Here is a 24,347-nt window from a genome sequence, read left to right on the forward strand (position 1 = left end):
AGGCACTAACCGTTCAAGAGCCATTTATACAAGTCCACGCCAACAGGGTCGTACTACGTACCAACCCCAAATTCATGCCAAAGGTGGTATCGCAGTTCCACATGAATCAAACCATTGAACTGCCCGTTTTCTTCCAAAACCCACAAACTGTCGCAGAAAGGGCACTCCACACACTAGATGTCAAAGAGCCCTCATGTATTATATCGACAGGACCAAACCCTTTAGGAAAACACAACAACTTTTCGTTGCCTTTGCCCCACACCACAAAGGTAACGCTATCTCCAAGGCAGGAATAGCCAGATGGATCGTTAAATGTATCCAAATTTGCTATCAAAAGGCTAAACTTACTTTAACGATTCCCCCACGAGCCCACTCAACACGTAAGTTAGGGGCCTCAATGGCTTTCCTAGGAAACATTCCTTTGCATGACATATGTAGAGCAGCCACCTGGTCCACTACACATACATTTACCAAACACTATTGTGTAGATGTGCAATCAAAACAGCAGGCAGCTGTAGGACAGGCTGTTCTCAAAACTCTTTTTCAGACCGCTGCAGCTGGCACTGGTAGCCGCCGCTAATAAGAGGGCACTGCTATATATTCTATGCACAGATATGAATTCAGCAGCCCACATGCCTCGAACTGAATATGCTACTTACCAGTATGCATCTGTTCTTGGCATGTAGGGTTGCTGACATTCATATCGCCCTCCCTCCTCCCCGGCGCCTGTAGCAGCTGCAGCTCTCAGAATTACTGTAAGCATGGTCATCACTTTCTATATCTACTCCATCACTGCCACAATGGCGAAAAACAATCTGAGGATGGAGAGGATGCCCATGCGCACTGTAGTCCAGGGGAGGAGTCACCTATCCCAGGATACTTCGAAGACTCTTCCAGGACAACAACGTGCAAACATCCGGACCCAACACTAGGCGGCGATCTATGCACAGATATGAATGTCAGCAGCCCTACATGCCAAGAACAGATGCATACTGGTAAGTAGCATATTCATCACTTACTGTCAAAACTCCTCAAGACAATGTGGTAGCTTGAGCTGCTGCCAGCTGTTACTACCTGGCTCACATTTAATGCCCGATCTGTGGTGAGACACCTGAGATTAGTTCAATCAAGTCGTACTTGTAAATCTTGGCTTGTCACCCGAGTGGGTATCCAAGCGCTTGATGCGGATATCAGTTGAAGAGCCAGGTCTTTAGTCCCTACCTGAAATGGGTCAGCGAGGGTGCGATGCGAGGGTGGAGGGGGATAGTGTTTCCAGGCAATGGTGTCGAGATGGGAGAAGGAGCGTCCTCTGGAGCGGCAGCAGCGTATGCAAGGTATCTGTGCAAGGGTGAGGTGTGTGGAGCGGAGGTTCCTGGGAGGTCGGTGGAAATGCAGGTGGTGGTTCATTTAGGCGGGTACTTGGTCGTGGAGGGCTTTGTAGGCGTGGGTCAGGAGCGTGAATTGGCATCTATTCTGGACCAAGAGCAAGCAGAAGTCCTTCAGATGTTGGGTGATGTGGGTTCTCTTGGGCAGGTTGAGGATCAGTCTGGCGCTGCGTTCTGGATCATCTGGAGTTTTTGGATGAGTTCAGTGGTGGTGCCTGCATAGAGTGCGTTAGCGTAGCCAAGTCAGCTGGTGATGAGGGCCTATGTCAGTGTCTTCCTGGTGCTGATGGGGAGCCACTTGAAAACGTTGCGTCCGTGAGAAAGGATGCCATACATCTAAGCACACAGTGTGCAAATCCAGCCTGGTGCAGTCGATGGATGAGTGTGTGGAGAGAGACAATGTCGAAGGCTGCAAAGAGGTCAAACAGGATCAGGGTGGCTGATTTTCTTCTGTCGAGTATAGGTGTGGATGTCGTCCGTTGTGGCGATCAAAGCTGTGGCAGTGCTGTGATTGGCTCTGAAGGCTGATTGGGAAGGGTCCAATACGTTCTTTCTCACCAGGTGTTCGGTGAGTTGGAAGTTGATGGCCTTCTCCAGTACTTTTGAGTGGGGGGTGGGGGGGGGAACAGGAGCAGTGATATGGGATGGTATTGCTAGAGCTCGCTGGGGTCTGCAGAGGGTTTCTTGAGGAGGGGTCTTACCTCTGCGTGTTTCCTGGCGTCTGGAAAATGTGGCTGTGGTTATCGAGGCGCTGTGGATGGTGGTGAGCTGGCGGCTGATGTCATCTCTTACAAGGTTGAAATGCCGGTGGGGGCAGGGGTTGGTGGGTGCTGGTTGGTGGGTGCTACTGAGTGGATTGAGTTCATATGAGCAGTTGTTTGGTGTGGTGGGCGGGTGGTCGGCAGTGGTGGTCGACGGGGTGCTGAGGTGGTCAGAGGGTTGGGGATCGTAGTTTCTATGGATGGTTGCCATCTTGCTTTGGAAGTGGTCGTCGAGAGTGTTGCAGAGTTCCTGTGAGGAGGGGATTGAGTTTTCGGTTTCTTACTAGCAGGTGAACTCTCTGACGATGGTGATGTGTTCCTTGGCTTGGTTGGCGCATGTCTCAATCTGGTGGGTCAGGGCCTCTTTTTTTTTTTGTTTTGTTTTTTTGCAGCAATGATCTGGCAGAGGTAGTCATTGAGGGCTGATTTGAAGGTGGCTCAGTCGGTGTGGTTCCTGCTTTTGCGCCATTTTCTTTCCAGTTGTTCGTACCTGCATTTTGACGTGCTGAGTTCCGGGGTGTACCACCTGGCTTGTTTAGAGGGCCTGTGCGTTTTGGCTTGCTTGGTTGGAGCGACTTGGTCGGTGGCGATGGTGATCCAGGTTGGTGGTGACGTTGGGCTGGGTGCTGCTGAGGGCGTCGGGTGGTGCGGGGAGGCCCAGCGAGGGTGAAGTGTACAATGGAGTGTCCAACCAGGTGATTTCCGAGATGTGTCTGTATCGGATTCTATTGCTGGACTTGAAGATGGGGGGGGCGGGGGGGGGTGTTAGTTGAGTCGTCCAGGTGGAAGTTGAGGTCTCCCAGGTAGACTTAGTGTTCGGATTCAGTGGTAAGCGGGGTGATGAATTCAGCGATGGTGTCGTTGAGGCCAGTTTGTGGTCCTGGCGGTCTATATGCAAGGGTGGCTTTGGTGGTGGTGGTGGTGGTGGTGTTGTTGGTGTGGAGCTGGAAATTCAGGTTTTCCATGATCGGCTTGGTTTCGTTATCGGTGATGGTGCAGGTGATTGATTCCGTGTGTACGTTTGTGATGCCACCTTATGTTTCTTTTGCTGCGGTCGGAGTGTTTCATCTTGTAGCCGATGGGTGTTACCATGGCGATGTTCTGGGTCTATACGGGGGTGAGCCAGGTCTCTGTAATGAAGGCAACATCGGGGTTGGGGGTGAAAATGGTGTCCCAGACTTCAGGGGCTTGTTTACAGAGCGATCTGGCATTGATCAGGAGGCAGCTGAGTTATTTCGGGAAGGTTTGTGCCTCTGGGGCTGGTGTGGCGATGGTTGATGCAATGGTAGTCGGTTAACCGGCAGTGGAAAGATCCCGCTGTGGAGCGATGCCAGGCAGCAGTTCTTGTGGCATCCAGGGTCCAGGGCATGAAGGTCTGCGGCGGAGTACCTGTGGGAGTGCGGAGGGCCAGGGTTCTTGGTGCTGGATGCGGTCCAGACATGGATGGGTGCAGATGGGCTTGCCTCTGGCACACAGCCGCCTCCATAAGTAGTTCTGGGAGGTGGAAGGGGCTGGCATCCATCGGGACCAAACGGCAGGAAAAAAGTGCGGAAGGGCTGAAAAATGCACGCATTTGGAGGATAAAGTGGAACTAAATTAAATAAAAAAATCAAAGTAAGGGCAAAACAAATTTAGAAGTCATCAGAATTACCAATAGAGTTAGGAGTTAGCAGTATGCCTGGCTTTCAGCGGGGCTGGAGACTGAACCGGCGGCCTTGAGGCTGTGCTGCACGACAATAGTCACAAGGAGCTGGGCAGAGGTAGCAGGGGAGGAGCAGCGCAGTGACCAAGGGTCAGGGGCTACCCCAGCTGCTGTGCATTGCGTGTCTCCCAGCTCGGGCAGTGTTCACATACAACAGAGTCTTGCATGGATGCCACTGTCAGCGAGCACTATTAGGATGTTCTGCTTTGCACTGGAATTGGTTAAGGTGCCCCCAGTACGCGAATATCTGGGCCTCACAATCCCAGACAACCCCCAGAAAATGTCCAGACAGGGGATTGGCTGTCACATGACAGGGAATTACTTAAATCGTGGCAACTGTCATCCCTTGGTAGGTATATAATGGTTGACAGATGTTAGGCTGAATATACAGACAATCCTTGGTAGAAGCAAATGAGCGGACACTAAAATGCTGTGCATCACAAAGGAAGACGAAAAATATTAGCAACACCGTGTGTTTGTATGTTGTGTGCAAACGCTTGTAGAGGACGTTTGAAGAGTCATGGGAATAAAATTCAGAAGTCAAAATTATGTGCACAATGTAGCATATAGGTGGTCGCCTTAAAACACCTTAAATTCCAGTTCATCGCAGGGGAAAAGGTACAATAATGACAATAAGGCAAGAAGAGGTAAAAGATGCTCGAGGATAAAAACACAGGCGCATACAAAATAAAACAAAGCATTTAGGCGACGAGCTTTGCATCCTTTTATAGGCACATTCACCACGCATGAACACACCTGAAAAATGGTGCTGGTGCTTTGTTTTTCTATTTTAGTTATTGATCTGAATTGGAGTGATAACTATATGTAAAGAAAATGTGGTAGTTTTTTAAAATTATTTAAGGCAGAGGTATGGGTGGAGCGGACTTAAAGCAACACCTGCAAGGATGCCGGTTGGGATAAGCAACACTTCATGTGTGGGGAGAAGCACACAGGTGACAACAAGAGGGAGGGTGTGCGGCGAGGAATGCAACAGAGAGCAAGCAATGTAGGGATGATGAGTACACTAGGGTGACCCTTTGAAAAAGCATGCACTCTCATGGAGTGCTTCACACCAAAGAAAAGAGTAGTGCTTAAAAAGGAAGCAGGAATGCAGTCAAAGCAACAGTAAAGACGCAGTGCTCCATGGGAAGGACAAACACAAGATTGACTAGCTAGGACCTAAATAAGGGGCAGGGAAAAGAGTGATAAAGAGACAACCAATGGTAAGCAATGTGGGGGTTCTAAGCCCCTATATGTGTTTATTAAGCCACAACATGCCTTGCAACAGTGGATGTTCTGTCTAGTAGCCTCGACCTAACGATGGGTTTGTAGTTGGACATAAAAACTAAATGAACATGATTTCATACAGGGTTAGGGCGTCCTTGATAAATAACTTAGTAGCAATAGTAGAATTTCTCTTGCTGTAATGACGCACTTTAATTGCGCTGCTAGCTGGGTGTTTTTGTTTGAAACTAGCTTAAATTCACTTCCATTGTAGTAGTACTCTTAATGATTTACATTTCTGTACATGGTGGTGTTGAAGAGTAGAAAATATGAGTAAGCAACAGTTTAGTTTTTTTTGTCATTGTTGAGTAACATGTTAATGGTAAAATATTTACCTGCGTTTATTTTTCTAACGATTGGTGTATTTTTCCTCCAGGTGTAAATGAAGTTGACTATGCCCTCTACCCAGATAAAGAACTGCAGAAACAGTGGCTACGATCTTACCTAGAGGCATTTAAGGAGTGCAAAGGTTTTGTTACAGAAGTCACTGATAAAGACGTTGAAGTACTCTATGTGCAAGTCAATCAGTTTGCCTTGGTAAGATTCCCACATAGCTAAACACTGACTAGAGTAAGGTTTGCAGGTATTTTGTTATATGCTAAAAGCTGGATGCAAGTAGCCAATTCTTACGGCCTGCGAAGTCTGTGCCTGTTTTTAAAAATGTCTTTCAGAAAATCCTTCATCATTTTTGTTACTAACCAAATATTTTCTTAGTTACAGCTGTAAAGGTCATTCATTCTTAACACTAAACTCGAATACGGTACATTTTTGACAAAGTGCGAACCCATTTTACTTAACAAAACAAAACTTATATTCAAATTAAACTTGCTAAAGTTTGCAGCCCTTTAAAGCACTATATCAATCTCTGTTAACATAAATACAAGTAAAGTAAGAGTTTTGTGTCCTCCAACAAATATACCAACAACCCCTAGAATGTGTAATACATTGGTTTCTTTGATATATTGTTAGCGTAGCTTTGTGTGTCTGTGCGTGCATAAAATTTAGATGCGTAAAAAGACACAAACATAAAAATCTATTTTTTCCTGTGAGATAAATACTCGTTCATTAGTGTAATAGTAAACTTTAGCACACTATCTACACTTATTTTTATTATTTTTATTTATTTTGTTCACTGGGATGTTTACCGTTATACACTTAAGGCTTTTTGTTATTATTAGGACAGCTGAAAAGCAAAACAAAAATGTATTATAGTCCAACAGCATAAGTCTCCGGTTTAGGCTAATTAATACTAAGGTTAGTGCTTCTAACGTCAGTTAGAATTTATACAGTATGTGCTTGGATTGAAACATTTTCTTTTCTAGTTTGGCATCCAGTTGTATCGATCTTTTGTGTGCATATGGTTCAGAAAACCCACATTATTCCTTCACTAAAACCATCGTACCGTACTCAGTACTGTTACCTTAGTCCTAATTCTCCGCCGTGGTCCCAACATTTTGTTGTGGCTATGGTGCCTTTTTCTTTAGAGTAATTAACTATGAGTTAACTTATAAGATTTATTTTAGTCAGTGGATAATTTCATTAGCAAAACCTTGAAACACAATATTACATTTAAACTTTAAAAGTTGTTTGGAAGAAATCCCCATTACATCTAGTTGTCTCCGCTCTTACAGCTGGTTGTATAGGACAGAAAACGGGCCTCTGTTTTGTGTTGTTCACTAATAACATAAACAGATTGGTACATGAGCAGTGTTAATATCGAAGCGTAGAAAAAAATTATTTAAATCCATCCAAACTATTTCAGTTTCTTTTTCTAATCTTTGATTTCACAATGGTTTCATTTAACTTAAATGTTTGTTTATTGAATGCTGAGCAATTATCTTCTAAGGTGAATTATGTAGTCATTACCATATTTTGAATATTTCATTTGCTTTATTCAGATTTAGTTTTAATGAACTCATATGGCCTTAATTGTCCCAATCAATCTTTGTTAACTACTATACCTCCTCAAGCCACATGTTTAGAACTGGAGCTTACAAGTGAAGCTAGATATAAGAAATTGAATTGCGCCATCAAGACAAGTAATCTTACAGCAACGTTTCTCCAGTTCTCGGTCTTCTAAACCAGCCCTACCTTAATAAGTTTGTGATTAACTCCACTTAACCATATGTTGCCTTCAGACCATAATGCTGTTACCTGCAGTGTGCAACCATCTTGTCATTGCTGACAGTTTCTGTATTAAATCTGAAGCTACATTTGAAAATCCCTTCCTTTTTGTAAGATAATATACCAGTGAAATTGTAGAAAACTGGTGGAAGACATGTCTGTTGTAATTCTATCAATTCTTACAAATATTAGGTCAACTGTGGTTAATCAACGGCCTTTTTCCACTTCAGTCTACCTCCGAGGAATCCGGATTTATCGGTTCAAGAGTTATACACCAGATTGAGGAAGTTACATCCTTAGGTGTAAAGATTTTGTTGTCATAAAAATCCCTAAGATGTACATATTTAAAATAATAGAGGAGACCAACAAAGACTATTTAAAATTTTGTAGATGACTCCTGCTAAAAAGTAGCTGATGTCCGGTCTTCCTTATTTAGAGTGCATAGTCTTCTATGCATTCCAAAAGAGGAGGATGGTTCATCCACCATGTTCTAAATCCACTCCTCAAACTTTTTCAAAACAAGGCTATAAGATCATAGAAAATATTTAATTTGAATGCTAGATTCTAAAATAGATGATTTTGCATGATATCCAAGATCCTAGTCTTACAAGGAATTTTATTTGGCCATGGCATAAATTAAGAATAGACTTTTTAGTAGTGCCTTGAGCGATTTCCCCAGGAAAGGGTGCTTTGGGTGAGGTTGCCACTGCAGGCAACTACAAGTGGCCTTGTGTTCATTGACCCGGTAATTCTGAGTTTAACACTGGACTTGGCTTTGCTGGGTGCGAATCCAGACCTAGTAATAGCCCAGTGACTGGGCAGAGGCTGCAGCCAAAGGCAGTGCAGCAGCCACCCGCTGCTTTTCTGCACCACAGGGTGGCAATGTAAGCTGTATTTAAAAATCTATTAATTGTAATTAAATATTTAACACAGGCTAGTGTTATGACTGACAAGTTGCTGTGTTACATCATGTTTAAATTGAATTTAATTAATGCAATATTTCACTTTTGCTATACTAGGAAAGAACGTGGAGATACGTGTTATAATAGAGCGATGTTGAGCTAATGATATTTCAAATGTTTGCTGTAGACTGACAAGCTAATAGTATATAGCTGTACATTTGTAACCGCATCGTAAGATCTTCATCAATAGTTATATATGTAAGAATAATAACCTGTGTTCGGGGAGCCTGGAATACTTTCTATTTTAATAATTTAAATTTGCAAGGTTACATCTGGCAATATAAAATACAAATATGTACACAATAGCCTATGTGAGGACATATTTTCCAGAGTCATATGTGCAGCTAAAAAGTCTTACCATGTGAAAAACCTTCTAGAAAGCAACACTGCATCATGACTTTAATGCTGAGCCCTGAAGCAGTTTAAAAAATCCCAAAAAAGAAAAAACTCAGCACGATAGGCAGCCATGAGAAGCTGACTGGAAATAGTGCAGTGTTCTTTTAAGAAACCAGTCTCTTCCATATCCCAGCATGTCCTATACTGGCAGTTGGCTCACATTCATATTTATTGTGGAAACTTTCCACAGTTTGAGAAAGAGCAAGAATGTAATATAAAGTTATCTTAACAGTGGCTCAGTCTGTAGGCCCTCATTATCATTGCCATCTTGTCTCACTAGTTGGCTAAAGCATGCACTGATCGGTAACCTTTTTCAAAAAGGAAATTGGTAAAGATGTGTATACACAAAGGAAAAGGGATGTGCCATGGAGGTTGGATGCCTGTGTGACATTAGCACTCAAAATCTAGTGATTAACAGCTATAAATTAAGTTCATAGGTTTTGTGTCCCTCACTGGGCAGCAGGGTACCTATTATTTATTATGGAGTTTTGTAGAGCGCATGGTTACGCACCCCGGCGTGTCCCCGCGCTAAGAGGAGAAGCAAAAAGGCGAACCGTGCAAGAATCATACCAGTGCGGTGCGGAACAGATGTGTTTTCAGTGCTTTACGAAAACTGCTTTCTGAGGATTCAAGGCGCATCTCCAACGGGAGTAGGTTCCATTTTTTTGCCGCCAAAAATCTGAAGGATCTTCCTCCCATTCTAGCCTTTCGAACTTTGGGGATGGTGACCAGTCCAGTGCCCGAGGATCTGAGCGACCGCCCAGGTCTGTAGGGAGTAATGAGATTACAGAGAGGAGTGGGTGCCTTACACGTAATGATGCGGTGGCATAGGCATAGTGCCTTAAAAATAATCCGTTCCCTGACGGGTAGCCAGTGGAGGGATTTTAAGGCCACTTTAGATGATGTTCTTCTTGGAAGCCTCAATACCAAACGGGCAATAGCGTTCTGAAGAACCTGGAGACGGTTGAGGCATTTTGCTGTCACACCCAGATACAAAAGATTTGAATAATCGAGTCTGGATGTGACCAAGGCATGAACAAGAGTCTGCCTAGCACTAACTGGGAGTAAGTCGAGAGTCTTCCTAAGACTCTTAAGTATGCCGAAGCAGATTCCGACCACCCGATTAATCTGGGCCGTGAAGGAAAGCTTGCTGTCAAACACCACTCCCAGATTTTTTGCCTGCTGACAAGGTATAGGGGTAAGTCCTAGGCAGTCCGGCCACCATGCCGATGACCACACATTTGGTGCACCTCCTATCACGAGCACTTCAGTTTTTGACCCATTCAACTTCAGGCAGTTGTTAGACATCCAGGATGCAAGCTCCTGCATGCAGGCACTGAAGCTGGATGCAGCGGCGTCAGGAGCTCGTGACAGTGAGATGACCAGCTGTGTGTCATCGGCATATGACACTAGTTGGAGATCGTGTCTTTCCACAATAGTGGCAACAGGGGAAACATAAAGGTTAAACAGGGTGGGGCTAAGGGCCGAGCCCTGAGGAACCCCTTGGTTGAGAGAGAACATGCGAGAGTAATGTTCTCCCTGTCTAACCTGAAAACTCCTGTCAGTAAGAAAAGACTGAATCCACATAAGTGCCGAACCAGTGATACCTCCTTTGTTAAGACACTGTAGCAAGGTGAAGTGTGCTACAGTGTCAAAGGCCGCACTAAGGTCAAGTAGTATAAGGGCCATAGTGTGCCCCTCATCAGCCCCTTTCCTAATGGTCTCAGTGGCCAAAAGTAACGCAGACTCAGTAGAGTGACGGGCCCGAAAGCCGAACTGAGTAGCGTGAAGCAGATTGGCTTTGTCCACAAAAGCCATAAGTTGGAGATTGGCCACCTTTTCAGCCACTTTAGCCATATAGGGTAGGAGTGAAATGGGTCGGAGATTATCCAGCCTGTCCCAACTAAGGTTGGGTTTCTTTTGGATCGGAAGTACCACAGCCTGTTTCCAGCTTTGAGGTACGCTGCCGAGGCCAAAAGAAAGGTCCAAAACCTGTCGGATGTAAGGTTCAAGGATCTCAATACTCCCTGCCAGAAGCTTAGGAGATGCCGGGTCGCGTGGGGATCCTGACGTAATTGATCGACATAACCGCTGAAGCTCTTTCGAGGAAGGAACAAGAAAGTTAGTCAAGCTGTTTGTTCCTACATCGACTGCTTTACTCTCCCTGAAAGCTGTACCATTTGTTTTTCCTCCCGAGAAGGTGGAATAAATAGTGGCCACTTTGTCCGAGAAGAAGGCAGCAATGCGATTGCATGAATCTTCCGAGACCAGTAACGGGTCAGTCAAAGAGCCACAAACGGCAATCTCTTTATAAATTTTAAAAAGCTCTTTAGTGGAGTTATTGGCATCAGCTATTCTGCCAGAGAAATAGTTGGTTTTGGCACGCCTAATTTGGGTGTGGTATTCTCTACGTTTAGCGATATATTTCTGTTTTGCTTGATCCAAATAAGCCAGTCTCCACTGTCTTTCCAGTTGTTTACAATCAGCTTTCATCAGACGTAGTTCTTTAGTATACCATGGGGCGGATTTCTGACATCTGCTATGCGGATTCTTATAGCATAGCGGGGCAGTATCATCTAGGGCCTTGATTATACGAGCTTCTAGTTTCTGTGATGCAGATGTAGCATCCACACCTCCTGGATTCCCATCCTTGGTAAGAGCAATGTCAAACTTGGCTTTAGAAAAAGCGGTCCATTTGCGACTCATATATTTAGAGTTAATGCTCTTATAGTTATAGCAAGGAGGGATGCTTAGTGTAAAGGGCACCAGAAAGTGGTCAGACCAAGAGAGTGGAACGGGGGGGTGAATTTCAATTTCTTTCCAGTTCATAAAAATCGGATCCAATAAATGTCCTTTTTGATGGGTGGGGGCTTCAGATTTAATCTCTAATTGAAGAGATAGTAATTGCTGACTGAGATCAGTAGCTCCTTTGTCCAGTGGGTCCTCCCAGTGGATATTAAGATCGCCTAGGAGCATAAATTTGTCTCTACGTAGAGCTGTCTCAGTCAGATTCTCAATAAGGCTATTAGAGAAATGAGTGAAAGGGCCTGGAGGACGATAAATCAAAAGGCCCTTCAATACGTTTCCATCATTAACCTTAATGGAAAAAGCACCCGCTTCACTGTCGGCAATGTTCAGTAGTTCAAGCTGGCAGTATAGCGGATTTTTATAAACTATGGCTATTCCGCCACCTCTGCCCACAGTTCTATCTAAGCGTGACATGGCGTAGCCACTAGGTAGAGACGCCACTATGTCAGGCTCAGAATCAGAATCAAGCCAGGTTTCAGTAAGGAATAATAAATCCAACTTATGGTCTATGAGTAACTCATAGATGTCAAGACTATGTTTCCGCAGTGACCTAGTGTTCAGTAATCCGCATAGGAGCCTTCTATTTATAATCTTACACGCAGGGTCGATGCGCCAGTTGTAATGACACTTATTGCATATGGAAGTACCTTCTGCCTTAAGACTGTGAAGACAAGCTTTATCAACAGGCCGGCAGAGGGCATGGAGTTGCTGGGCGCTCCAGCAGATAGCAGGGCTTTTTTGGACAGGGGTTATGGCCCCTGTCCCCGGCCGGCCGCGGACGGGCGCAGACGGGCTTGCCTTTGGCGCGCCCGCTGCGCGCGTCCGCTGCGCGGTCGCGGGGGCATCGTCCTAAATAGGATCTCGCTAGAAAGACTAGAGCGCTACCCTCGCTGCTCCCAAGATGGCGGCTCTGTGTGAGCAACCGGGACTCACGGACTGTGCAAGAATGCTCCGACCAGCCCAAAAGTGCAAAATAGCAAAGAGAAGTCTGTAGCAACAGGTAGGGTGACAATTTAGTTTTTAAAAGCAGTAATTTGTAAAAACAATGCTAAATAGCCTCACAGCGTCGCGCAATCACACTAACACCCGGCTCAAGCCTCAGGTGTCCTCTAGCGCGGTCGCGAGAACAGCGTCCTAAATAGGATCTCGCTAGAAAGACTAGAGCGCTACCCTCGCTGCTCCCAAGATGGCGGCTCTGTGTGAGCAACCGGGACTCACGGACTGTGCAAGAATGCTCCGACCAGCCCAAAAGTGCAAAATAGCAAAGAGAAGTCTGTAGCAACAGGTAGGGTGACAATTTAATTTTTAAAAGCAGTAATTTATAAAAACAATGCTAAATAGCCTCACAGCGTCGCGCAATCACACTAACACCCGGCTCAAGCCTCGGGTGTCCTCTCAAGATACATTACAAGATAAATTATCCATTTCATGCATCCACCTGTGAAGATGTAGAGTGGTACTTTGAGTTCATCCTCTTGTTTGGGATTCTTGTCCCAGGGGATCTGGTCAGTTCAGAATTGTCTAATTAGGGAGCACCCTTGGCTCTCTTGTGTGTACATATTCGGTTTTTATCAGAGGTCACGTAAATCTGTTTTATGTGAACCCATTTCGATAATCTAAAAGCTTTCCTAACAGACAACGTATGTGAACAAACTAGGTGTTCCCCCATATCAACTGTGTGTCATGTCATGCAAAATAATGCATGTAGCTACATGAATCATCTGATTGAGACATCTAGCCGCAGATTCCTTACCTTTGAACTTCCAGGAGTCCGGCTGGATTCAGAACATTTTTCTTAGCAGTAGCCTTGCGTGCCAGTAGATGGGGTCTGTCAACTCCGCGTGGCGTCGTGACGTCTGCATCGTCAATATAACCGCCATTCCGATGCGCTGACGTTGGTTCTTTTCTTTCCGCACCAGCCAGCGCAGATCTGTCGAAGAAAGCTTAACACCTGTTATTTTTTGACAGACCCTTTTTCGACTTGTGTCCACTTTTGGCGTGCTAAGGATGTCTAGCAAGAAGACCTCTGGGTTCAAGCGTGCGACGCCTATCACCGCACCATGTCAGTCACTGACTAAGTGTGTCTCTGGTGCCTGGAGCGCAACCACGACACAGTCTTGCTCCGATTGCTGGGCCATTGAGCCGAAAGCTTTAAGGGAGTTATCGCTAAAGGTGATTGCGGCCCGGCGACTGGCACCTCCTGAGGTTGGTCTCGATCCTGGTCTTGGTTGATAGGAAGGTCCGAGCACCACTCCAGAGGTTCAAAGTCCTCTTCTTCCAAGTCGTCAGATAAGAGGCATCACAAAAAGTACATGAAGTCGACGTGTGCTTCGACTTCGTCACATCCGTCGCGTAACGAGATGGAGGAAACTCTGCATTTGAGGCCCTGCCCATCAAGCGGGTGCCAGGGTCGGCTCAATGTTTCCCTCCCTTTCCGGAGCCAGGAGTGATTTATACCCCCCTCCCGCCCAACTTAGAGTTTTATGATGCCATGTGTGCCATATTTTGGTGGCCTGACCCTGCTGGCATGCCTTTTGGCCCCTCAGGCTCTGAGGAAGGAGTCCCCGTGGATTCTACGCCTTCAGCTCAGGTGCCACGGCTTCCTACTGGACCAGTGCCCAGGTCTGGATCAGCGCCAGTCGAACCTCCACAACGACCTTCCTCGGTTCCGCATCTGCTTCCGAGGTCCCCACCGGTCGCGCCTCCCCAATCCTCATTCCTGACGTCACGCATCCGGTTGGGCGTCCACCGACACAGAGACCAAAGCCGTACAGCTCCATGCCGTTTAACCTGCCCTATTTTGAAGGGTTAGGAACTGATGAGAAGGATTGAGAGGGAGAGCAGGACCCCTTACAAATCCTGCAACCTCATGACATGGACTTATATTTGGCTCTGGGTGATTCCAGTGGCCTGGCCACCCCCTCCCCCCCCCAAATTCTGGCATGCTGTCTCCCACCCCCTGACCGGGCTACAGAGGAGGGGGTCATCATTCGCTATGGTGTTGCGTAGGGCTGCGTAGGTCTTGGACCTGCGGCTCCCTACGGTGGCAGTCAAAACTATCGTCTCAAGAGAGGTCCTGCAGCCTGGGGTCTCTACCTCGGAACCCTTGCTGCCTTTCAATGATGACTTAACAGACATTCATCTGGGCACCTGGTCCAAGCCGAGCACAGGAGCTCCTGTGATCAGAACAATTGCCCGCCGCCATTGCCTTGCACCAGACAACCTAGCTTTTCTCACCACCCACCCCACAAAACTTGGTGGTTCAAGCTGCCGCTTCCCGTGACTCGTTCCCTTCCGCACCCCTGCATAGGGAATTCAAAAGACTGGAAAGCTGTGGATAGAAAATGTACTCTTCTACCAGTCTAGCATTGTGCTTGGTGACCAACGCATGCCCTTTGGGCTGTTATTCCCATTCGATATGGGATAGTGGTGCGCAGGTGGAAGACCGTATTGTATTCCCTCAAGCTATTTCAGATGTGACAGATGAAGCGAAGTTCGTCAAACGTTGTGGTTTGGACAAGGCAGACTCGCTGGGTAGAGTGATTTTCCACGTCGGTGGCCGTATGTCGCCACTTCTGGAAGAGGACGTCTGGTTTTTTGGTGGATGTCCAGGATAGACTTATGGACATGCCCTTTAATGGCTCCTGTCTCTTTGGAGACCAAGCAGATGCTGCGCTTGAGCGTTTCAAGGACTTACAGGCTACTGCCAAGTCCTTGGGCCCTACCACAACATTCCGACCTGTGTCTGCTTTTCGCTACATTCATGGCTATGGAAGGGACTACCAACAGCGCCAATTCTGGCCAGAAGACCCCGCAGTTCAGCAACCTCTGCGGGGCAGTGAATGTGGTTCGCCACAATCCCCTCCTCCACTGTAAAACCCTCCTAGTCCGACCCTCCAGGATCATCCACAGCCAGTTGGTGGCAGAATACCCCATCATCTCCACCACTTGGGAGACATCACCTCTGACAGGTGGGTGATTACAAAGAGTCCGAAGGGGCTACTCCCTCCCCTTTGAGACTACCCCTCCATCATATCTCCAGTGTATGATCAGCTGACAGAGGATCACCTTGCCCACTCCACGAGGAAGTCAAAACTCTCTTGGCCAAAGGAGCTATAGAGAGGGTTTCTGGGCCGGAAATAGGCTGTAGTTGTTACTCCCGCTATTTTCTGGTCCCAAAGGAGGGCAGAAGCCTACGCCCTAATCTCCACCTCGGAGTCCTCAACTACTTCCTCAAAAAGGAGAAGTTTAATATGCTCACCTTTGCTCAGGTTCTGTCTGCATTGGACCAGGGAGACTGGATGGTAGCGCTGGACTTGCAGGATGCCTATTTTCATAACCCCGTCATGCATGCTCATGATCGCTTCCTATGTTTTAGCACTTTCAGTTTGCTGTGCTCTCCTTCGGTCACACCAGTGCCCCTCGGGTGTTCACCAAGGTGATGGCAGTAGTCGCAGCTCATCTGCGGAGATCAGTGGTTCACGTCTTCCCCTATCTCGATGACTAGATGTTGAAGGCAGGCTCGTCCCAAGCAGTCGTCTCCCACCTTCAAATTACGGCGAACCTCCTGCATTTGCTGGGGTTCACTATCCACATGCCTAAGTCACACTTGTCCCTTTCATTGGAACGGTTCTGGACACGGAGCAGTTTCAGGCTTATCCGCCCGATTGGCAAGTCCAGTATATTCAGGCTACCGATGTTTCAGCCTCCATCCTGGATTTCGGTGAAAATGACTCTGAGGCTGTTGGGCCCCATGACCTCCTGCATCCTGCTGGTGGACCATGCAAGATAGCACATGCGGGCTCTGCAGTAGGACTTGAAGTTCCAATGGGACCAGCATCGAGGAAATCTCACCGACCTAGTTCAGATATCGGAGGGCATTGCGAAAGACATGCAGTGGTGGCTGACAAACTGCGATTGGGTCAAAGGCAGACTCCTCTCCCTTCCTCACCCAGATCTCACAGTAGTGACGGATGCGTCTCTTCTGGGATGGTGTGCCATCTGGGGGAGGTGGAGATCAGAGGACTCTGGTCTCCGGCGGAAGCCAGGCTCCACATCAACCTGTTGGTGCTTTGGGCAATTTGATTGGCACGGAAACAAAAACTGCAACAGACAGGGTGGTGTGGGGTCGTGGACTCTGTCAAGAGGCCTGGTGTCTCTGGACTTGGCTGGAACAACAGGGCATTTCCCTGGTGGTTAAACATTTGGATGGTTCTCTGAACACCAGAGCGGACAAACTCCGCTCAAGGCGCCTTGCTCATCACGAGTGGCGTCTCCATCCGGAGGTGGTGAACGGTCTTTCAGTGGTGGGGAGAGCCTAGGTTAGATTTGTTCGCCTCCGAAGAGAATGCGCACTGTCTGCAGTTCTGCGCGTTGAAGTTTCCAAGGCGACTCTCGCTCAGTGACTCTTTTCGTCAAGAGTGAAGCTCCTGTTATGTTATGTTATGTTAAGTGATGCTTATAAAGCGCACTGACACCGAAGCTTCCTGGCGCTGGTAGACAGAACAGAGTGAGGGGGAGGTAGAGGAACAGAGTCTACGTGGGGGTGGGAAAGAGGTGAGTTTTTAGCATTTTCCTAAATTGCAGAAAAGAGGAGCAAGATTTAATAGAGAAAGGAAGGAGGTTCCAGAGCCCGGGGGCTAAGTGAGAGAACCGGCGTCCGCCGAATCTCTTAGTTTTGCTCCTGGGGATGATCAGCAAGTCGCGATGGGCGGATCGAAGATTACGTGTGGGGCAGTGAGGACGGATGGTAGATTTTAGGAAAGCAGGAGAGGGGCAATGAAGTGCCTTAAAGGTGAGACAAGCCACCTTAAAGGCAGCCCTTCGCTCGACCGGTAGCCAATGCAGGTTCGTAAGCAGAGGTTTAGCGGATTGCCATCTAGGTGTTCCATGGATCAGGCGGGCAGCCTGGTTCTGAACGATTTTGAAGGCGTTGGGTCAAGTATTGTGGCAAACCGTGATAAATGGCATTGGAAAAATCCAAACGGGAGAGTACCAGTGAAATGACAGTTTGGGTGAGTGCTGCCGGCGGGAGAAGGTGGCGGATTTTACGAATCCTCCGAAGTTGGAACATACAGGAGGAAACCACCGCTCCCACCTGAGCACTAAGAGAGAGCTCGGTGTCGATAATGACACCCAGACTTTTTACTGATTTTGCTGGGACGGGGGGGAGCCGAACTCCGGAGGCCAGAACTGTGGACCCCAGTAGGTGGCGCTGAGTCCGGGAAGTAGGAGCTCAGTTTTACCGTACGCCTTTCCACCCATACCACCCCTGTCTAGAATGCTCAAGAAGATCAGGAGCGACCGGGCACAAGTCGCTTTTGTGGCTCTGGATTGAGCACAGAGTCTGGTATCCCAAGCCTCTGGCTATGAGCATCGATCCTTTAGGGGGAGGGGGGGGGGGGGATCTTCTGTCGCAGGGGCGTGTCCTTCACCCGAATCTGTCCACTCTTCGCCTCTTTGCGTGGAGATTCAGCTGCTACAGCTGACAGCTTTCGACTTTCCTCCTGAAGTGTGCAAAGTTATTCTGGTAGCCAGGCGTCCCTCCACAAAATCGGTATACGCCTGCTGATGGAACAAATTTTGAAAATATTGTACAGAATGGTCTATTAACCCCTTATCTGCCTCTGTCAGATGTTCTCCTGTTTATCCTTTCTTTGGCCCAGCAGCTCTCTGCTTTGGGCACTCTGAAGGGCTACCTTTCGGCCCTCCCAGCATTTCTTTGGCTGCCAGATCAGCCTTCACTTTTTGAATCCCTTCTGGTGCAGACATTTTTGAAGGGGTTAACCAACATGTTTCCCCCTTCTCCTTTTCTTATGCCACAGTGGGACCTTAATTTCCTTACTTTCTTGTTGTGTGCACCGTGTGAGCCGCTGCACAACTGTCCTCTACGGTTTTCTTCTAGGGGATCCTCATCAATAGTCATAAGCACTAGAATATTCCCGCCCATGCGCGGGACCCCTGAAACACAATCATATATGTGACAAACATCTATCTATCTATCTATCTATCTCCATCTCTCCATCCAAATGCAGCCTTTCATAACCAGAGCTGAATAATGCTCTAAGGATCCCTGTATATTATAAACAATATATTAAAAACCAGGGAAAAACAACAGCAAATCACGTTTGAAAACTGTTTTAATGCTTAGCATTTAGCACAATCCCTCAGATAGGACTGAAAGCATTGACAGCTCACAGGTTGCATTGCAGAAAACCACAGCCTAGAAAGGCTGGAAAGCTAACTCATAGCAACATAGAAATAAACTGGCACCGTGCCTTTAAGGCAGCCATGACCCCTAGCTTCCCATCATTCCTCAGGGGTGACAGTTAGGTCAGTTGTTCTTTCCGGCTCCTTCAGTCAGGACCCTGGTTACACAGCTCCACTTTTTTCTGGTTTTACTCAGAAATAATCTTCAAATTTCAGAAAATATTTATCTTACTTCGATGTTTTACATCTAGTCAAGTAAGGTGCTCTCTTTTTCTGACTGATTTTGTCATTTTTTTACCACTTAAAATGCCATCCTTTTTTGATCCCTGCCCTTCTTGTGGAAAAAGAAGGCCAGGTCAGACTCTCATGCAGTCTGTATTCTCTGTCTGCCTAAGTATCATGTTCCCAAGACTTGTCCTCATTGCCAGTCTCTCTCTAAAAGAACTTTGAAAGACAGAGAGTGTATACGTCTTTATGGGCTGGCAGAAAAGGCTGCCAGAGGCAGGTCCCCGGTGAGGAAGAGCTCTAAGAGGCCCAGATCGTCCGCTAGAAGCATCAGCATCAGGCTCGGCACTGAAAAAACAACCACCGGTGGGACATACGTCCAAGAAAAGACCTTCGACGGCGGGCTCGCCGTCGAGAGAAAGCAGACATGCAGGTACGTCACTGCATTCAACGTTTTCGCCGAAGAATCGTGAGCCTCCGCCGTCGTCAACCCGGCGGCGTTGAGGAGTTCAAGTCCACCGCCGACGTCAACTCTGCGTCGAAGAGCAGAAGTCATCCGCCATCGTCAATGCGGCGACGATCGGTGTCTAGGATCAGCAGCCCTCCGTTGTCGTCGTCTCGACGTTCGGCGTCGAAGGCTGGCAACCCTCCGCCGACGTCAACCTGGCGACGACCGGCGTCGAGAACTAGAAGTCCTCCGCCGTCGTCAAACAGGTGATGATCGGCGTCGAGGACCAGAAGCCCTCCGCCGTCGTCATCGGCGTCGAGGCGAAGAAGTCCTTCGGCGTAGTCTATCCAGCGACGCTCGACGTCGAGGCGAAGAAGTATCCTAGCGTCATCGAGGAGACATTCGATGTCGAGACATTGGCCGCCGAAACACATGGAGTCGACGCCGAAATTGATCCCAGCACAAATTCCGACGTCTAGAGGAAGATCTAGATCGACGTCGAGAAGGGCTCCATCAGAGCAGATTATACGCTCGACGTCTAGACCCACATCAGGGAGATCTGGAGAAGGTATAGTGGTGTTGGTGACTGAGTCAGCGTCACGGCACTCATCCTCTCATTCTTCGAGACGTCCTTCAACGCATTCACCATCTGCGTCCCCAGAACGTCATTCAAGGAGGTCACGAGAAGGATCTCTGTCACATCACAGGAGGGCTTCCCCTTCTGTTCACCTATCTCCAAGATGGCTTTTACCAATCCATCACTGGAGTAAAAATCCGGTGGGAGCAGCAAGAAGGGATGAAGAATACGCTAGTCCCATCCACAGATCTCCTCTACAAAGATTAGTACAAGAGGTGGATAGATCACCTTCACCTACACGTCAGCGTCGTGCTGGAAGATCGCAAGAGCGCAGGCCCTCTACTTCCCATCGCCAAAGAAGGAGGTCTCCTACATGGTTATCTTCCTCCACTCGCTCCTCTAAAAGAGACTATTCACCTACTCTATCGGACAGCCCTCAGTCGAGAGTGTCTCCGATAGATGATATTAACACTTATCATGACGTGCTACAAAGAGGGGCCCAGAAGCTAAACATTGAAATGTCCACTCCTCAAGTCGCGACAACAGTGATCTTTGAGACGCTGCATCAAAGATCTGCGTCTCGTCCGTTGCTGCCTTTGGTTCCTGGGCTTCTGGAACCAGTTATGGACGTTTTCCTAACCCCCTCTATTATTAAGGATGCACCGGCGAGAATTCAGAAAAAATACAAACCGGCTGACACTGACCCGTTTTTTTTGAAAACAGATCCGCCTGCAGATTCAGTTATCATCGCAGCGGCACAAAAAATGCACTCAGTCTCTGCTCATTCATTGGTCCCCCCGGAAAAAGAGAGTAAGTCCCAGGATTCTTGGGGATGGAAGGTTTGTGGGTCTGCAGCATCATCACTAAAAGTCTCCAGCGTAGCAGCCTTATTGGGGCGCTATGACAGAGCCTTATGGGACTCTTTGGATCGATTCAAAGAGAAGCTTCCAAAGGAGGACCAAAAGGATTTTGAGGAGGTCATCACAGAAGGATCCCTGGTCGCTAATCAAATGATTAGCATGGCAGTGGATGGTGCCACAGTATCGGCGCATTCTTATGCGCACGGCATTTGCGCTAGGAGGTCTGCCTGGTTAAGGTTAACAGCTCTCAAACCAGATGCTCAGCAGAGGATCCTTAACCTACCTTTTTCTGGCTCCTCATTGTTTGGCTCCCATACAGATGAGGAGATGGCTAGAATGAAAGCCGAATTAGACACTCTGAAGGCGGTGGGATTGGAGAAGAAGAAAGAATTCAGACGGAGATACAGACCCAACCAGCGCAAGGGCTACCAACAGAGGGTTCAAACCCCTCAGTGGTCCCAAAACAAGAATCCAGGAAGATCACAATTCCAAAGCCGAAAGTCAAACAGAGGTAGAGGAGGTAATCAGCAGCAGTCCTCTACCACGGCTAGATCAGCAGGGAAGCAATGAGCGAGTGCTTCCTCTGGCGCCGTTGCCCACTCCAGTGGGAGGAAGTGTCACATCATCTGAAAGAGTGGTGCAGCATAACAAAAGATCGTTGGGTGCGCAGTATACTACGCAATGGATACGCACTAAGTTTCCGTGTGTCTCCAAAGGACATCCCTCCAAAAAGATCTCGTCCGCACCAGCTAAAGTTACTACGACAAGTAGTGGTGACCCTTCTGCAAAAAAAGGCCATAGAGAAGGTTCCTCCCTCTCAGCGGGGGAAGAGACTGTATTCCAGGTACTTTATTGTGCCAAAAAGAGATCAAGAGCACAAATTCAGACCTATCCTGGACATTCGATCACTGAACAAAGTAATCTTGAAAGAGAAATTTCACAATGCTGGCGCTTCATCGAATATGTCCACATCTGCAAGCAGGAGATTGGATGTGTTCAGTGGATCTCCAGGATGCGTATTTCCACATACCTATAATTCCCCGTCATCGCAAATATCTGCGATTCGTGGTTGGCAGCAATCACTACCAGTTCAGGGTGTTGCCGTTCGGACTAAAGTCTGCCCCACGAGTCTTTACCAAGTGCATGGCGGTGGTAGCGGCGGATCTACACAGAAAAGGTCTGTTCGTGTATCCGTACTTGGACGATTGGCTCCTGAAAGGACCATCCCCTCAGCAAGTAAAGTCCGACTTACAAACGTGTCTATCTCTGCTGCACATGCTAGGTCTGCATGTGAATATGGAGAAATCGGTTCACCGGCCCACTCAGGTGATCAATATCTGGGCTCCACTCTGGATACAAACCTAGGAAGAGCGTTTCCTTTGGAGCAGAGACTTTCCTCAATTCAACAGAAGTGCAGAACTCTTCTCCAGACAACTCGTCCGACGGTCCGGCAAGTGGCGTCTCTGCTAGGATCAATGGCATCCTGCATATTTCTCATTCCCAACGCCAGACTGAGAATGAGGCCCTTGCAACAGGACCTAGAGTACAAGTGGGACCAAACATCGGGTCGCTGGGAGGATCGAATTGTACTTTCGCAAGCGGCAAAGTCATCCATACGATGGTGGACTCGGCCAAACAACATCGTAGTGGGAGTCTCCTTCCATCAGCCAGTGCCAACACAGTCCTTGGTAACGGATGCATCTCTGCAAGGATGGGGAGTGCACATGGGTTGCCTACAGATGCAGGGGCGATGGTCCATCAAGGAACAGTCCTTCCATATAAACATGCTGGAGCTGCGGACAGTCCATCTAGCTCTGAAAGCTTTTCAGCCCTCGATCACATCCAACTCGATCCTGGTCCAAACAGACAACACGACCACCATGTATTACCTCAACAAACAGGGTGGTACGCGCTCTCTCCCTGGAAGCTCAAACGATATGGCACTGGCTTCTAGACCGAGGCCTCTCCAACACAGCGGTGCATCTTCCAGGGGAGCGAAATGTGCGAGCAGACGCACTCAGTCGGCACTTCGAAGATCAGCCAGACTGGGTGCTAAACGACGAGGTAGTGGCAGAAATTTTCCGTCTGTGGGGGCAACCTTCCATAGACTTGTTTGCAGATGATCAAAACAAAAAATGCCACGCCTTCGCATCCAGGTTCCACCGTCCAGGGACGAGGGGGACTGCTCTTTTGATGGATTGATCCGGAGTATTTGCATACGCCTTTCCTCCCCTGCCTCTGATCCCGAAGGTGGTATCCAAGCTCATCCGATCCAACATGTCAATGATCCTGATAGCCCCAGACTCGCCTCATCAGTGGTGGTACCCGGACCTCTTACAGCTGTCGGTGCACCCCCACAGGAGGCTTCCTTGCAGATCGGACCTACTGACCAAGATGGACGGGAAGATTCTACACCCCAACCTTCCCTCAGTAAACTTGGCAGCGTGGCACCTGAGGTCTTGCAATATGGACATTTGAATTTACTGCATGACTGTATGCATATCCTAAAGGAGGCAAAGAGACCTTCCACAAGGGCGTCATACTCCTTTAAGTGGAAAAGATTCTACTCTATGGTGCACTCGTAATCATTTGAATCCTACCACAGGGCGGGAGGAGGTAATTCTTCCTTATCTCCTGTAATTGGCGAAATCAGGTTTAAAGTATTCCTCTATCAGAGTACACTTAGCGGCCATTACGGCCTACAGAAAGTCTCCAAACCAGCCTTCCTTTCTTCAACTACAGGTGGTCAGGGATTTCCTACAGGGGTTGAAGAAAGTGTATCCCCCTGTTCGGCCTCCTTCTCCTTCTTGGGAGTTGAATCTAGTCCTCTCTAGATTGATGGGTCCTCCTTTTGTGCCCATCCATAAAGCCACGTTGCAGCATTTGACATGGAAGACCACTTTCTTAGTCGCGATAACATCAGCGCGCAGAGTAAGTTAAATCCATGCGCTGTCTTCCAAAGAGCCATATACTATCTTTCACCACAACAGGGTAGTGTTAAGAACTCACCCTGCTTTTTTGCCAAAGGTTGTCTCTGATTTTCATGTTAATCAGTCAATTTCCCTACCATCCTTTTTTCCCAATCCCGCTACTCCTGCTGAGAGGTCACTCCACTCCTTAGACCTTAAGAGAGTGCTCAAGTTCTATTTGGAGGGAACGAAGGACATAAGGAAATCAGAGCAATTGTTTTTAAATTATGGTTCCATGAGGACAGGCTTCCCAGCTTCCAAAAGGTCCATTTCCAGGTGGATAGTGTCCTGTATAAAATTGGCCTACCAGCTGGCAAATAAACCCCTATTGTTGTCACCTAAAGCACACTCCAGCAGGGGGAAAGCGGCTACAATAGCTTTCTTGCATGACGTTCCGATGGCAGAGATTTGCAAGGCAGCTACCTGGAGATCGGTACACACATTTTCACAAGGCATTATCCGATTCCAGGGCGGATACTCAAGTAGGCCAAGCCTCCTTGAGAAATCTGTTCAGATAATAAAATATCTGGGTTTTCAAGTTTAGTTATCTGAGCTCGATTGTTATTTGTTTTTTTCCTTTGCCCACAGTTGGAAGAGTTGAGGCTCGCTATTCTATTCTAGTGCTTATGACTATTGA

General features: G+C 47.6%; 1 protein-coding gene across 1 annotated transcript in view; it reads left to right on the forward strand.

Annotated features, from left to right (window-relative positions):
• ETNK1 (ethanolamine kinase 1) overlaps positions 1-24,347 on the forward strand; it is a 220,226-nt gene that overhangs the window by 174,305 nt on the left and 21,574 nt on the right. Inside the window, exon 6 of the mRNA XM_085652750.1 lies at positions 5,509-5,669. Coding sequence (XP_085508876.1) covers positions 5,509-5,669 — 161 coding nt within the window. The remainder of the gene's footprint in view (positions 1-5,508; positions 5,670-24,347) is intronic.

This window comes from Triturus cristatus, chromosome 4_1 (genome assembly GCF_964204655.1).
Source record: "Triturus cristatus chromosome 4_1, aTriCri1.1, whole genome shotgun sequence".
Lineage (NCBI taxonomy): Eukaryota > Metazoa > Chordata > Amphibia > Caudata > Salamandridae > Triturus > Triturus cristatus.